Consider the following 16388-nt stretch of genomic DNA (forward strand, 5'->3'; position numbering starts at 1 on the left):
CAGGTACCCAGAGACTTCAAGATGCACTTAAGCATTTTAGAGTTACAATAACCAATGTAGAACTCAGAGATATGATCTTGAACCAAAATGTCATTCAAAGTCTTTTCGTAGGTTTTTAAAAAAAAAAATAGAAATTACAAAAGGAACTTATAAGAGCAAACATTAATGCTTGAAATAGATGAATAAAAGAAAAAAATTTATTATGAAAAGGACTTTAATATATCAATCATTATTGCATATATAATGGGTAAAATATTTATCTATGTTGTATATATATAGAGACCCAAAGAAGTCTGGGAACTTTGCGTGGCACTTTTTCTAAGTTTAGTTTTCTGATACTACTAATACCAAAACCCAACAAAAACCAAACAAAAAAACAAACCCCCAACTAAAAGCAAAAGCAAAACCCATAAGAATGCTGTGTCTTTTAAATTTAAGAAAAACTTACATTGAGGAGATGCATAATATCATGGGTTCAGCTATATAGTAGGTCAGATCATGTGCGTACTTGCATAGTCTCCCTCTCAATATCTTACGTTTAACATGGCACCAGCTATAATATCTATCATACTTTGATGTTAGGTGCCACTGTCTATCACATAGTCTATTTCAGCTTTGAATAATCCTTAGGTTTAGGTTCCCAAAAGTTCTATGAAATAAACTAGTTCCACATAACCTTAGTATAGTGACTTAAAATATTTGTTGAAAGAATATTTTATCAGTTCTTCGGCTTTGAAATTCCATACAGTTTATTTAAAAAATGGTATCTATAGAACAAAGAGCAAACCAGGGCTTTTAAATTTCATAGGGATTAGATCTACAATTTCAGAGGTTTAGAGAACTCACAAATGAGGAAATTCTCTCTACCACAGAGGGAAGTAAATTCTCTGAAATTTATAATCTTAAGAAAGTTGCCTAGAGCATTGAAAAGTAAAATGACTTGCCCAGAGTATATGCCAATTCTGTGTTAAAGGCAGGACTTGAATCCAGGTCTGCCTGGCTCAGAAGCTAGCTTTTTTATCCACTATATAACACTGCCTCTTTAGAGATTATGTATTATACATTGCTTATAGTATCTTTTTATTGAAAGTAAATATTATTTCTTAAACATTTTGTTTCCTAGACTTGTATTGCTACCCACGAGTCTAATGGCATTGATATCATCATTGCACTGATACTGAATGACATAAACCCTCTTGGTAAATATCGCATGGATTTGGTGCTTCAGCTAAAGGTATCTAAAACCTTATACTTAGTAAAGAAAAAAAAAAATTCATGGAAAGTTGAGGTCCACAAAAAGCCATTTTCTAATCGATGAATGATCAAAGGATATTAGCAATCAATTCTCAAAAGAAAAATTACAAAACATTAGCTACCATATGAAAAAAATTATTACAAACCACAAATAACAAGATGAATGCAAATTAAAATAATTTTGAATTTGCAACTCACCTAGCAAAGTGGCAAAGATAAAAGATATAAGTCATCTGTATCAAAGAGAACGAGGGCAGACAATTACACGAAACTATTGGTAGAGCTGTGAATTGGTACGTACATTCTGAAAAACAATTTAGAATTATGCAATAGGTGGTGCTAGATGGTTTATATCCTGTGATCTAGAAATTTGACTGTTGATTTATACTTTAAGGAGGTGAAATATAGAAATGTATTTTCTTTGTTACCATAGATACTAAATATAACAGGATTTTTTGTTGTAGCAAAGAATGGGAAACAAAGTGAGTGCTGATCAATTAGGCAATGGCTAAACAAGTTGGAGCAAATGAATATCATGCAATATTACAGTGCTATAACAATGTTAAATATAAGCAATATGGAGTAAATTGGAAGAATTGTAGGAGCTGATGTAGGAAGAAGGAAGTAGGACTAGAAAACCATATACACAATACAACCGCATAAATGGGAAAAAAGCCAAAATAAGTTGAACACCATATAATTATAGTTAGCATACTGTATAATTACTCTAGATAAGAGAGGAATAAATGTACCTCCTTTTATTGGAGAGGTAGGGAAACTATGGGGCTATAATGTTGCTAATGCTGTTGGATATATTCACTATGTTAAATGATTTTGCTTAATTTTTTTCATTGTTGTCATAGGGGAAATTTCACTGGTAGTGAGAGTGGGTGGGTGGGGAAGTTCCTGAGGTAAGTATATACAGGAAAGACTATGATGTTAAAATAAAAGCCAGGAATAAAACTTTTTAAAAAATTGGTGCTGTACTTTTCAAATGTGTTTTCAGCTATAAGATTGATGGAAGCAATCAAAGTCCAATATGTAAATTGCTGTTAACATCAAGTAAGATTTGAAACAATGTTCATTTTCATGGTGTTTAATGAGGTTCATTCTAGAAGTCACTCTGTACTTTTCTACTCCCTCTGTTTTTGTTTTCTCTATTAAATTAGGTAGAGAAAAGCAAGACATCCAAACACTAACTGGTCCTTTAACCTTTTTACATAGTTTGTCGAGTTTAATATCAACTGTATCATCATTAATTAGAATGTAATAAAGTACTTTATTTTAATTTTATTACTCTCTACTTCCTATCAAGTCGCTATCTTTCATTTTAGACCACAGTCTTCCCAAATACTATTAGTAATTTTACACACTGACTTCTCATTGATGTCTTTAAAGCAAGCCATTAAAACACTTGCCAGCTGTAGGATCTGCCATGTCTTGAGTATCAGAGTAAATAATATTTTTTCTTTATCTGATTGTTGAGACTATACAAATGAATGTGCACAAGTAGACATGTCCTCATATTTAGGAATTTATATTTTAAATAAACAAAGTAAATCCCCAAATGCCACATTATGTAAAATTTTTCACATGGAAAAATTTTACTAACCCTCTAAGGAGGATTTTTTTTTCCATATAATAAAATGATGAATTTAAAATAAGGTATACACCCTTTAGGGCAGCCAGGTGGCACAAAAATTAGAGTGCTGGTCCTGGAGTCAGGAAGACTCATCTTCCCGAGTTCAAATTTGGCTTCAGACATTTACTAGGGATCCTGGGTAAGTCACTTAACCCTGTTTGCCTCAGTTTTCTCATCTTTAAAATAAGCTGGAAATGCCAAATCATTCTAGTATCTTTGCCAAGCAAACCTCATATGGCATCATGAAGAATCGAGCACAAATGAAAATGAACAACAGCAAAACACACACTTTTGTAATTTAACCAGGGAAGCATGATTGGAAGAGGCCAGGGTTTGAATACCACATCTGAGATCACGTAGAGGCCACTAACTTACTCTTTTTTTTTTTTTTTTAGTGAGGCAATTGGGGTTAAGTGACTTGCCCAGAGTCACACAGCTAGTAAGTGTTAAGTGTCTGAGGCCGGACCTGAACTCAAATACTCCTGACTCCAGGGCCGGTGCTCTATCCACTGCGCCACCTAGCTGCCCCCACTAACTTACTCTTACTTTGGAAAGGCTCTTCACCTTTCTTCTCCATCTATAAAATGAGGGGATTTTAACAAATCTTCAAATTCTAATAGCTGCCCATCCTCAGTAGTAAGTAAGTAAGGTATATACTGTGTAAGGAAAAATGAATTTGCAGTTAGAAAATTTGGATTTGAATCTAGGTTGCTTGCAGTACTACCTGCTAGATTTTGAGAAAGGTATCTAACTTTCCTTAGCCTTCATTTCCTCTTGTAACAAACGAGAGGTTTATATTAAATGTTCTTTCCAACTTTTAATCAGTGGTTCTATGATAAGGGAATGGGTTGAAGTTGACTCACACAAAGATTGAAGTCATATCCTTGACTTCATTAGCACCATGATTTAATTAATTGACAGCTTGTACTTATGTAACATGTAACTCAATGTAGATTCTTAGTAGAAGCTTTACATTTCTGTTTTAAATTGTGTTAAAGAAATCATAGACACTGGTTTTATAATTCCCCATCATATTACATACTTTGACAACTCCAAGGCTTTAGATATTTTTATTATCATAAAGTAAATAGAGAAAACACTGAATAATATACTTTAATATCTCATATATCTGTGCTTATATTAGCAATAGGTACCCTATCCACTGATGCGGTTCATATCCCCTTTATGCCTTATGAGAAGATCTTTATGAGTTACTGTGACTGTAAAAGTTCATAATCTGATGGTCTAGCTTCTTACAGTAAACTCCTTTTAACTTTGTGGCTGGTCCTCAGACTATATACATAACGTATGTAATCTATAATTGGGATGATACTCAGAATGTTGACAGCTTGTATTTCACTGGTAAAACTTAATAGACAAGAATAACTTCATGGAATGATGAATCCTTGCAGAACTTTTGTGGAGTACTAAAAAATATATCAGTCTAAAATGACATATAGGAGTATCTATACTGAATAAAATTAGTTTATATATAATCTCAGGAATATTTATATTATACAAAAGAGGTATAACTAGCATGTTCTTATATTAAATTTACAATTTATAAAATACAATTTTCCTTATAATTAAATACCTTTTTAAACAGTCTTTTAAGGTTATACACATTATATTTGCTGAGATATAGAGTTGTAAGGCAAGAAGTGTTTAATATATGATTTGTATTTACAAGTGTTTAGTGTTTCACAGAGAATTATATTAAAATACTATGAAGTAGTAGCAATGCCATATGTTAAGATGATCCCCAACATTTTGCCTCATAATATTTACTCCTGAGGGTTTTTTAGTCCCTAGATAGCTTAATGCATCCTTATTGCTTTTACTCATTTTAGAAGCACAATTTTATTATTTAAATATATGCCTCATCATTAAAATTTCTTTATTTAATATTAAAATTTTAATTTTTTAAAAAAATTTATTTAATTTTATTTTTTTGCAGGGCAATGAGGGTTAAGTGACGTGCCCAGGGTCACACAGCTAGTGTCAAATGTCTGAGGCTGGATTTGAACTCAGGTCCTCCTGAATCCAGGGCTGGTGCTTTATCCATTGTGCCACCTAGCTGCCCCCTAAAATTTTAATTTTAAATAGATGCAACATGTTATAATGAACAGAGTCCTGTACTTGGAGTTAGGAAAACTTAGTTTAAAATCCCACTTCTAAGAATTCCTAGCATAATGACCCTGGCCAAGTTACTTAGTATCATGTCCCCCAAGTAACAACTTAAGAATTAAAGAATGGTTGCCTTGGTGGAAAATCCCCACTCCTGGGAGTGCCCCCTTTGGACGAAATCACATATCTGTTGTGTAGTCGTACAATATTTAAAATTTGATATTGGAAATAATTTCCAGATTTCTTTACAATAATATTCTACAACTCCATTACTAATCCTTTTTATGGTCTGCAGGTAGTGAGCTCAGTCTGTTAGCTCTCATTCATAATGATATGGCTTGATTTATTATCATGGAGTTAATAATAACAATAACAGCTCACCTTCCTTCTGCAGTTTATAAAGTATTTTTTTCATAAAAATGTTTGAGGTAGATAGGACAAGTATTGCTATCCATGTTTTACAGTCAGGAACCAAAGCTTTAGGACAAAGGTAAGCTACTCTTTTTGTAGACCAGGGTAACACAAGGAGTACATGACAGAGCTTCGACTCCAATGTAAGTCTTAGGATTTTGAGTGTGGTGCTTTATACTCTCTCCACGCTGCCTTTTTATGGAGGAGAGTTCACTTCAATCCTTTCTATGCCACATGCTATATCTTTTGGCACTGGACTGCACGTCATTGGTCACAAGACAATATGCGTAGACCGGCACAAATCCCATCACCCCTACAACAGAAATAACTCAAATATACAAACTCTTCCTGGTAGTTTATTCTTACTCTTATTTTCATTAACATTGTATGATCTTGCATAAGATAACTGGGCTATACTTAGACACAGAAAGGATTCTGAATGAATGTAGTACGTTAAAAATGGAACAGTTTTAAGTAAAAAAGTCTTTTATATTTCAGGCATGTAGGGATGATTAGCAGAAGATAAATTTGCATAATATAAAATGGACTGGAAAACTTTTTTCATCTTTAAAATGGTTTTAGTGATTTATGGAGATAGTTTAAAGGCAATTTAAACTTATTTCTCTCAGCTTCCAATCAAGATTGTGCATAGAATGGAATGTTTACATTACTTATGAATCTTTTATAGGACTGTCATTTTATAGGAATATTTTACTCAGTTGTCTTTACTTACAATTTTAATACTGTATAAAATGGTTAGTATTATTGAAAAAATGACTTCCTACTTGCTTGAAATATGAAAACATTTGTCCTCTATTGCATTTGAGTTCTCTATAACTATAAGTTTTTTGATGACCGTGGTGTGAGCTAGGTATTTATGTAATTGGTAGGAGTTGTCCTAGGTGGCACTTGAGGTGTTTTCTGCTGCTGCAGAAAAACATGCTATCAATTAACTGGTGAGGGAATATGATATTTAATTTGTCCACTTGGAGGCAGTACACACACACACACACACACACACACACACACACACATATATATATATATATACACATATAATTAGTCAAGTTTTATCAGTGAAGATCTTAGTTTGTGCATGTGCAAGTTTTCCCAATATCTGCTTTTCTCCCACTGCTCAGCAGAGGGTGCTGGCTGCAAGTCCTAGACTATGCCCTCTCCTATGGATACAGCTTGGTCAGTTTAATTGCTTTTGCTAGCTGGGTTCAGAATTTAGCTTAGGGAAAAAGGAACGAAATGTTATTCCGAAATATGAGAATTAAGAAATATTTCTGCATGGCTTTCTCATATATTCTGTCCCCACCCCACATTTGGGAAAGCTTTGATCAGTCTCATTCAAAAGACATAGGTGATTGACTTCTTAGTGGCTTATTTAATTAGTGGTTTATTAAACAGCACAGCAAAGTAAACAAAGTTAAAGAAATTCTTGCATAACCAAACTGAAGAAATTTCTTTGCCCTCACTACCTCCCACCCTCCAACTTTCCCTGTGCTATTAAAGGATTAGGAAGAGGAGCTGCTGCTTTATTGTTCACTTGCAGCAGCAGTTTAACAAATAATCGGAAAAGCAGAGGAAAAGCCTCAGGTGGTTTGGATTGGGCTTTCAGCTGATGCACTATCAGCTGAGGTTTTATAGCTTCTGGTTTCTTCTGCTTCAGGGAGAACAGTGGTCTATCTTGTCCTGGGAATTCTGGGTTCTGCACTGCTTCACAGACAAAACAGCTTTCCAGGATCTGTTCCATTTTGTCTTTTTTGTTTGTTTGTTTGTTTGTTTTTTAGTGAGGCAATTGGGATTAAGTGATTTGCCCAGAGTCACACAGCTAGTAAGTGTTAAGTGTCTGAGGTCGGATTTGAACTCAGGCACTCCTGACTCCAGGGCCAGTGCTCTATCTACTGCGCCACCTAGTTGTCCCCCATTTTGTCTTTCGATAGTTCCTACTTGGGACAGGGCCACAGTAGATGCCACAGTAAGCTGTAAACAATGAACACAAAGTGACCATCCATGGCTACCTGGCAGCGTGAAAAGAATGGCGTATGAGAGGACAAGAAAAAAAGGACATTTGGGGACTTAGGGAAATGTATGCTCATACATTTTTATCATTTTCCCTAATTTCCTAATGATTTATTTCTCCCAGTCAGTTTCCAGGGAACTATGAATACCCGCTACATTCTGAAATTTCCAACTACAATGTTTGATTCCTAAGACATTCATAAATATATAAAATAAAAAGAAATGTAAGTGCTATTTCAGTGTCTTATTAGACAAACTCATTGCCTAGCTATTTTAACCAAAGTGCCAAAATTATGTAATGTCCATTACAACTCCTAGAGATAACCATAATGTTAATAATCACTCACTATTTATTTTATTTTCTACTACATGAATTCAGGATGACCTAGAAGACTAATGAATAGATGATATATTATATGAACATACATGTATATATAGTTAGCTTTTTAAAAAGACTACTTTACATATCTTATTTTATAAAATACTTTATAATTACCTTTTCATTTTATTGTCATTGCAAAAGAAAGAGGGTTTCATTTGTATGCATTCTACAAAGTCAATTTTGTATTTGAATAACATTTCTTCAGTATTTAAAATATCCTTTATAAGTATCCCAGTTTGTTACTTTTACTTTGTACTGTCATTAATGTGAAAATTGCTATTTGAAGATGCGTCAAACAAAAGAAATAAGCAGTTTAAAGTTCTTTCAGATAAAAAGTATTGCTTTTCATAATCTCAATTAAAACAATTGCAGAGAATCATTAATTCATGAAATAGTTTTAAAATGTGCTTTCATTTGCTCTGTATCTTTAGAACAATGCCTCTAAGCTTTTGTTGGCGATTATGGAAAGCAGACATGACAGTGAGAATGCTGAGAGGATTCTTTTTAACATGAGACCAAGGGAACTGGTAAGAAAACTTTGAAATATCCATTATAATCTTGATTGGAATAGAAGGAATGGCTTTAAAAACAAACAAAAGGTTTTGGAAGGACTGTTTACTTAGCTTAATATTACTGTTGGGGTTCAATGCTATGTCATATCAGGAGAGTACTAGTCATGTAAAACACCTTCAAGGCATGAGCATTCATGGTTTTAGCCTTTATGACTTCATTATTTTAATTCATTTCACGTACCTTTCTTTAATAGTTGTCCAACGAAATGATTGTATGTTACTTACCCGTTTTCTAAATTTTTTTTGTCAGAAAAAATTTTCTACCTGAAGAAGGGATCTTCCTATACAATGTTAGGATATAGTAAACAAAGTCCACAGACGTGGCTGACCTGAATTTGATATTAGCAGTATTTTTGAGAGTATTAGAAGTGTTTGCATTCAAATATATTGCACTTATATCGTCTTTGGGAAAAAAAATGAAAAAAAAGTACCATTTTAATAGTTAAACAATATGAGATTCTTGGCTAAAAGAAGAATTAAAGTACATAATTAGGGCAGTCTAGTTGTTAAAACTAATTTGAGCCTATCTCAAATCCTGGCATATGTATTACTATATCAGAAAACCATCCAACAGTGATTGTGTTCTATCATAGGAGAACCAACCTAAGTAAATACAGAGAGGCTTATAATCAGCCACAGGCATTTGTGAAAACTTCCTGCTAAGACATGGAAGAGTTACAATCTGTGTCATTGGGGAGCTAAAGGTTATCTGTACTGATGAAATGACGGCTCCTTTGAAAAGGTATTAGAGGTATTTGTGTACAGATCATCCTTTCCTACTAGATTATATACTCCCTGAGGGCAGATTGTCTTATTTCATCTTTGTTGTATTTCCAGTTTCTAGAACAATGCCATGCATATAGTAGGTACTTAATAAATATTGTTGTTGAATGGAACTCAGCTAATTCGAGGTTTCCTAGGACAATTATACAGGTCAAGTGGCCCACTTGTTATCCTTTGGCTTTTTACTGGTGAAAGAGAATATTTCTGAATTGCTAAAAGAAAATATTTCTAGCTGGTATATTAAATCAACTTCATGCATGACAAATATTATTGTAAGTCATTAGAATTTAGTGGCACCAAGTATCTTAACTACCATTTTGGGAATAGTAGTCAGCTCCAGGCTAAGCCTGGAATCAGGAAGACCTGAGTTTAAACTTTAGCTTTACATCCCCACTATGTGACCTTGGACAAGTCACTTAACCCCTGCCACAGTGTTCTCAATGTAAAAAGAAATAATAACATCACCTACCTTCCTGGGTTGTTGTGAGCATCAAATGAGATCATATTTGTAAAAAGTACTTAACACAGTGCTTGGCACATAGTAGGTGGTATATAAATACTTATTCCCTTCACTTTCCCTGTACAGTCAACTAGAACCTTCTACTAACAGAACTAGTTATGAGTAATAGACATACTATTTCCTTATACTTTGACTTTGTGATGAGTACTGTTTGCAGATTCCTCAATGTTTGGGGATCAAATGACCCATATTGTGGCCATTGTTCATCTAATAAACTATGCCACATAAAACACAATCCGATAAGCTTTCTGCTGGTCATGTTTGATTTCACTGTAAATTTTCCCTCATCCCAATCCATGAGTAGCTTTCCTAATGGAAAGTCCTGGGAAATATTGCAGGGTATGCTATTTCTAATCCCCTTCTTGTAATTAAAAAATTTCCTTACTATGACACAAAGAAAAGCAAAAATAAAAACAGGAATAAAATGTTCATATTCAAAAGGACCAAGTGTTAATATGATGGTATCCCTTGCTTGTCTGATTAACCAGACTAAAGTTAGAAAAGGGAGGTTGAAAATTTAAAGGGACAGGCAGTGAAGATCAGAAGATTGAAGGGTTCAGCACCCCATTTTGTGGTTGCCAACTGTGACAAGTAAAATCTAACGTGTGGTCACCTTATTCCTGTCCTGAGTGTAGGGAAAGTTAGCAAGGGTTTACTTATAAATTAGAAGCTTCAGCACCAGTTTTGGTGCATTAAGCATTTATTAGAAAAAAAGAGAATGCTTGGGTCAGAAAGTTAAGAAAACATCTATCTAGCCTAGTGTTCTAGTCTCACCTGGTTCTTCTTCAATTTCTCCACCACCAGCCTGTTCTGTGAGATGAACTGAGCATGGAAGCTTCCTCTGCATCGCAAGGAGAGGCACTGCTTCAATCCAATTGGCTAGCATCACCCAAATCCATTGGTTCACTGGACTTGAGGGTGGTCCCAAGTTGAGGTCAGAGTTCACAGTCTTTGAGGACATACCCTCCTGAGGGCCAGGCAGGTGTGACTTCAAATGAATTAACTTTAAGTGAATTAATCAGCTAAGTCAGTCAATCTCAGTCAATCTAATCAATCCAAATCATTCCCCTTGATCTGGGGCCTTTGGGCATTGGCAAAGCCCATTATTTTCTTACAACTTCTTCCCTACAGGTTAAAAATGGCTTCTAGTAGTAGAAGTAAGCAGATAGAGTTCATCAAGTTAAGTCAACAAACATTTATTAAGCACTTCCTTTGTGCCAGTCACTGTATTAAGTTCTAGGAATCCATTATAAACATAAAGATAGTTCCTGTTCTCAAGGAACTTACATTATAATGGTAAAAGACAGCACAAAAAAGAAAGTTGAAAGAAGAGGGGAAGGAAGAAGGGATCTTCCTCTACAATGTTAGGATATAGTAAACAAAGTCCACAGTCAGGAGTAGAGTTTGGAAAAGAATGAAGACATGGCTGACCTGAATGTTTTCCTTAAAGAAAGAGGCTCTAGGAGGAAATAGCCTAGTGGGACTGAGTTTACTTTCAGTTTAAGAAATCCAGAGATGGAGTGAACTTCCAGAAGGAGGAGGCTTCTATGATATAGTAGAGACTGGAACCTGGAGAGAAACATTAATTAGGATTCAAATTCTCTCTCTCTCTCTCTTTTTTTTTTTTTGGTTTTGTTTTTTGAAATTTTGTCTACTCTTGTTGATTATTTAACTAAACATCTTCACAATCGTAATTTTTCATATTAGATTCTTTTTATGTTTTTTGAACCTCAAGAAACTTTCCACATCCTAATTTGGATCACTCCTTGTAAGCAATTTCAAATTAATTTTATTTTATGTTACTTTTCAGTATATTTATTCACAATATTGATTTCCTTGAAAGGTGGATGTCATGAAGAATGCCTATAACCAGGGTTTGGAATGTGACCATGAAGATGATCATGGAGATGATGACATTTCACCAAAAGATGTTGGACATAATATCTATATTCTGGCCCATCAGGTAACTATTTTTTCCATTGGTCTCTTTGATAATTGATAAAATAATCAATAGAATAGAAGTGTATTCAAGAGATGTTGCAAAGGTGAAAATGATATCCTTAGCAACAGATTGGATTTGGAGGGTGAAAGATAGTAAGCAAAGATGACACCTAGGTTGGGAACTTGAGAGACTGTAAGATTGGTGTTGCACCATACCATATTAGGGAAAGTGGGTGGGTAGTGTTTAGGGGGAAAGATAAAGTTTAGTTTTGGACATGTTGAGTTTAAGATGTCTACTAGATAACTAGTTTAAGGTATCTGAAAGGTGGCTGGAGATATAAGATTATTGGTCCACAGAGAGGTTAGGGTAGGATTGGTAGATTTGAGAACCATTAACATAGAGAAAGTAATTAAATCCATGGAAAATGATGGGATTACCAAATGAAGTAGTATAGAGGGAAATGTGAAGGGTAAAACTAAATGTGTGTGGTCACCTGCTGAGTGAGCATGAGGGGCCCCCTGCTGATAATATTCTCACAGAGAATAGAAGAGGGTCTAGGTCAAAACCTTGTGGTACATCTATGGTTAGAGGTTGTGATCTAGGTGAAGATCCAGCATAGGATACTAAAAAGGAACAGTCAGATAGGTAGAAGGAGAATCAGAGGAGAGAGCTGTCCTGAAAACCTAGTGAGCATCAAGAAGAGAGTAATAAACAATGTCAGATGCAATAGAGAGGCCAAGGAGAATGAGGATTCAGAAAAGGAGACTAGGCAACTGAATGATCATTGGCAACTTTGGAGAGAACAGTTTTGTTAGAACAATTAGGTCAGAAGCTGAATTATAAAGGTTTATGAAAAGAATATGGGGAAAGAAAATGGAAGAACCTCTTGTAGATGGCCTTTCCAGAGTTTAGTCACAAATGGCAGAAGAGATCAAGGATGAGAATTATCAGGAATGGAAGAGACCTGGGCATGTTAGTAGGCAGTAGTGAGTGAACCAGTGGACAGAGCAAGATTGAAAAGAAGTGAAAGGATAGAGATCACAGGGGGATAATCTGCTGGAGGAGCCAGGATGGAATGGGATTATTTGAACAGGTAGAAGGGTTAGCTTTGGTAAGGAGTAAGGCCACCTGCATCATATGAGGTAAGGGTGAAGGAAGAGACAGTGCCAGAAGACACGAGTGATATGAGATCAGGAAGAGGCATATCATGGTGAATGGCCTCAATTACTTCTGTAAAATATGAGGCAAGTTTCTCAGCTAAGAGGTTGGGGAGAGGGAAGCCACACAAAATTTGAGGAGATATGAAATGTTTCAGAAGAGCTGCTGGGGAAAGGGAAGTAATGAGTTGATAAGAGAGGTGTAGAAAAATTATTGTGAGGGGCCTAGTTGTGGTTGTGTAGCATAAATTTGTAGTAGATCCAATAAAAATGATTGCTTATTTTTTTCCCCCTTCATTCAGTAGCAAGTGTGTAGGAGCAAATATGATGGGTTGGCAAGAATCATGTAAGGCTAATCATCTAAGGTTGGCAGGGTGCAATTGGTGAAATGATAATTATATGTTCACTTTTTGTGATTTACTATAAAATGCTCAAGCCCTAACCTTTGTCATTGAGTAAATAACTTATAAGTTCTTTGAGGGACTGGGTTTATTTAACTTGCTTTATGATGACATATAGATAGATGCTAAATAATTTAATGTTTGGCTTATTCAATACTAGGAACCTTAGAAATCATTGCAACTCCTTTATTTTATTTTTCTAAAATAGTATTTTATTTTTTCCAATTACATGTAAAGACAATTTTAAACATTCATTTGATAATATTTGCATATAATATATGAGTTTGTGTATATAAGATTGTCTACTAAGATTAGTGGAGAAAAGGGATAAAGTAAGAAATATTAGAAGAGAGATTTTTTTGGTATTACTGGATGGAAAAAAAAGAATGAGGGCAGATAAGTTGATGGATTATAGGATATGAGAATATCAAATGAGAGACAATAAAAGAATTAATACTTCAAAGAAGTAAGGAAGAATTATTTTAATGAAAATGTAATACTTATTGGAAAGATAGTAGCAGATGTAGTAAACAAGAAAGTAAAAATAAATGATTGTGATTATCTTAATGCAGTTTTTCACAAGGTGGAAGTTATCCTCCAGAATAATGCAAGAGTTTTAGAAGACTGATGCAATGGTCCAAATCCTACCTATTTTAAGTACTATTACCATATGAACAGATCCACTGCTTTCAATGAAAAAAGGTTCAACTGGAAATGAACAAAACTCAACAAAAATGAGACTAACATGAAGAATTTATTCCAACTGACTTTGAGTGTTAGTGCAGTAATGAAAAGCAAAAATCAGGTCACATTTGAGTTGGTATGGGTTGAGTCTTGACTAGTGTGATTTACCACTGTCATTGTCATGTCAATCAGCCAGCATAGGCTCATGATAGAGATGAGATTTGTTTATATATTTTACAAAATTGAGACAGTCTCTATTTTCAAAGACCTCAGATTTTACTTATGCACCATGCTATTCATTTATAAATTTATGTATTTATTTATTTGTTTTGCTGGGTAACATTTATAAATTTATAAATTACTCTTTATTTACATGCATATCTTATCTATATTCTTTTTTTTTTATTTTTGGTGAGGCAATCTGGGTTAAGTGACTTGCCCGTGGTCACACAGCTGGTCAGTGTCAAGTTTCTGAGGCTGGATTTGAACTCAGGTCCTCCTGACTCCAGAGCCAGTACTCTATCCACTGCGCCACCTAGCTGCCCCTCTTATCTATATTCTAAACTGAGCCTTCAATGATGACCAGAATCCATGCCTTTTCTGGATTTTGCTTAGTGCAGTACTGTGCACACAATAGTAGCTTACTATTTGTTAAATTGAATTCCTGAATTTAAGGTGAATTTTCCATGGAATGAATTTTTTCCACTTTTTCCAAAAATTTATCATTCTTAACCCATGAAAATAGACCATTGGGCCAGATGCTATTTGAACATGACTTTTTTCTTTCTGTGTTGGGTGGAGCAGGAATGGGCTGGGCAGGATGTTACATTTGGTTTCTTGAGAGGCAAATCATCGTTGCCCAGTTCTTTTATTATCATTGTTGTCCAAGTACTTCTTTAACCCCAGCAGATATAGAAGCAATGAATTGTGGTTATATGCTTTGTATGCTTTGAAATGACATGGGTAGAAATGTTAATATAGATGAGGAGAAGCTTTATTGTTTGTAGGGTGTTGAACCTTTTGCCTCCTGACTCGCAGTTGACCATGTAGCTCTGTTGGCTTTTCACAGTTCGCTAATTCCAAAATCTAGACTTGGCTTCCTCTCTTTAAGAAAAAATGAACTTTTGTGCAGACAGTTTATTCTGGTGTACTGAGGCTTTCAATTTTTGTTGTTACTTTTTAAATGACAGGGAGAGAGTTCTGCATTTTTCTACCACTACATCCTTTTCTAACCTTCCTGTGAGTGATCTTACCAGAAAAAAAAATAATGCTTCTTGTAAGTGTCTGGTTTAATGTACCTAAAACTATAAATGAGCCACAAGGGAAGTTTTAAAGTCCCACTGTTGCAATGTGAGACAGAGAAATTCCTTAAAATACAAGATGTTTATCTTTTTTTATTTTTCTCCTTCCTGTCTTCTTGCTACCTTTCCTTTCTTCTTTCTTTCTCTTCTTACCTTTCCCCCCTTTTTTCCTCTTCTAATCTAGCAGAAAATACTGTCTATATTCAGGGTGTTCAGTAAATATGGAGTACTTTTGTTCTTCTAATCTTTACTTCATTGCCACACAGGCTTTATGAAAAAACTCTTCAGAACAATACAGGACATACTTTATGGAAGGTATGAAAGGGGAACAGACAGACTTTCATATATGCTGTTATACTGGAAACCTTACCCTTACAGTGACACATTTGTTATTATTATTGTTATTAGTAGTAGTCATAATAATAACTGATTGTGGTTAAATATATGCAAACTGATTTAAAAGAATTATACTCTTTAAGCCTCATAACAACCCTATGAGGAGAGTACCACAAGCATTCTGATTCAGTTTTCAGCTGAGAAAACAGATTAAATTATTTGCCCATGATCATGTAGCCAATAAGTATCGGAGTTGCGATTCAAATCCACATTTTTCTGATTCAGAGTCTGGCACACTGTTCACTATGGCATATCCTTGGGCACATGATTTTTAATAATCTTTTTTGTTTTGACTTAAAACTCACAAAAAAGAGACATTTCTATACATAGCAGAAAAAGAGGGGTCTCTATGAAACCATAATTCTCCATTTAATATAATTTGCTTCAAAAATAATAAATTCTACATATTACTCTCAAAATTGTCTCTGCTTATCTCTGCTTCTTTCTGAACTGAATTCTGATCTTTTTTGTGCATTTAAAAATATACAATGGCCCTCCCATTTTCCTCACTATTACAAAACCTCCTGAATGTCTGCTACTAAAATCAAAAACCCAGAGAAAGAGGAAAAGCAAATCCTTGTAACAAATAAGCAATGCCAAGCAAAACAAATTCACAGTGGCCTTGTAAAAAAATGTCTCTTTTGGCACTGTTTGTCCATCATCTCTTTGTCAGAAAGTGGGTATCATGCTTTATGACAGATCCTCTGGAAATATGGTTGGTCACTGATCAGGGGCCTTAAGTCTTTCAATTTTGATGTCCTTGTATAAACTGTTCTACTCATTTCCCT

The 16388-nt window shown here is 34.6% G+C and overlaps 1 protein-coding gene across 1 annotated transcript in view; it reads left to right on the plus strand.

The window, feature by feature from the left end:
• ITPR2 (inositol 1,4,5-trisphosphate receptor type 2) overlaps positions 1-16388 on the plus strand; it is a 511835-nt gene that overhangs the window by 365940 nt on the left and 129507 nt on the right. Inside the window, exons 43-45 of the mRNA XM_043966319.1 lie at positions 1124-1234; positions 8276-8371; positions 11563-11682. Coding sequence (XP_043822254.1) covers positions 1124-1234; positions 8276-8371; positions 11563-11682 — 327 coding nt within the window. The remainder of the gene's footprint in view (positions 1-1123; positions 1235-8275; positions 8372-11562; positions 11683-16388) is intronic.

This window comes from Dromiciops gliroides, chromosome 5 (assembly GCF_019393635.1).
Source record: "Dromiciops gliroides isolate mDroGli1 chromosome 5, mDroGli1.pri, whole genome shotgun sequence".
Lineage (NCBI taxonomy): Eukaryota > Metazoa > Chordata > Mammalia > Microbiotheria > Microbiotheriidae > Dromiciops > Dromiciops gliroides.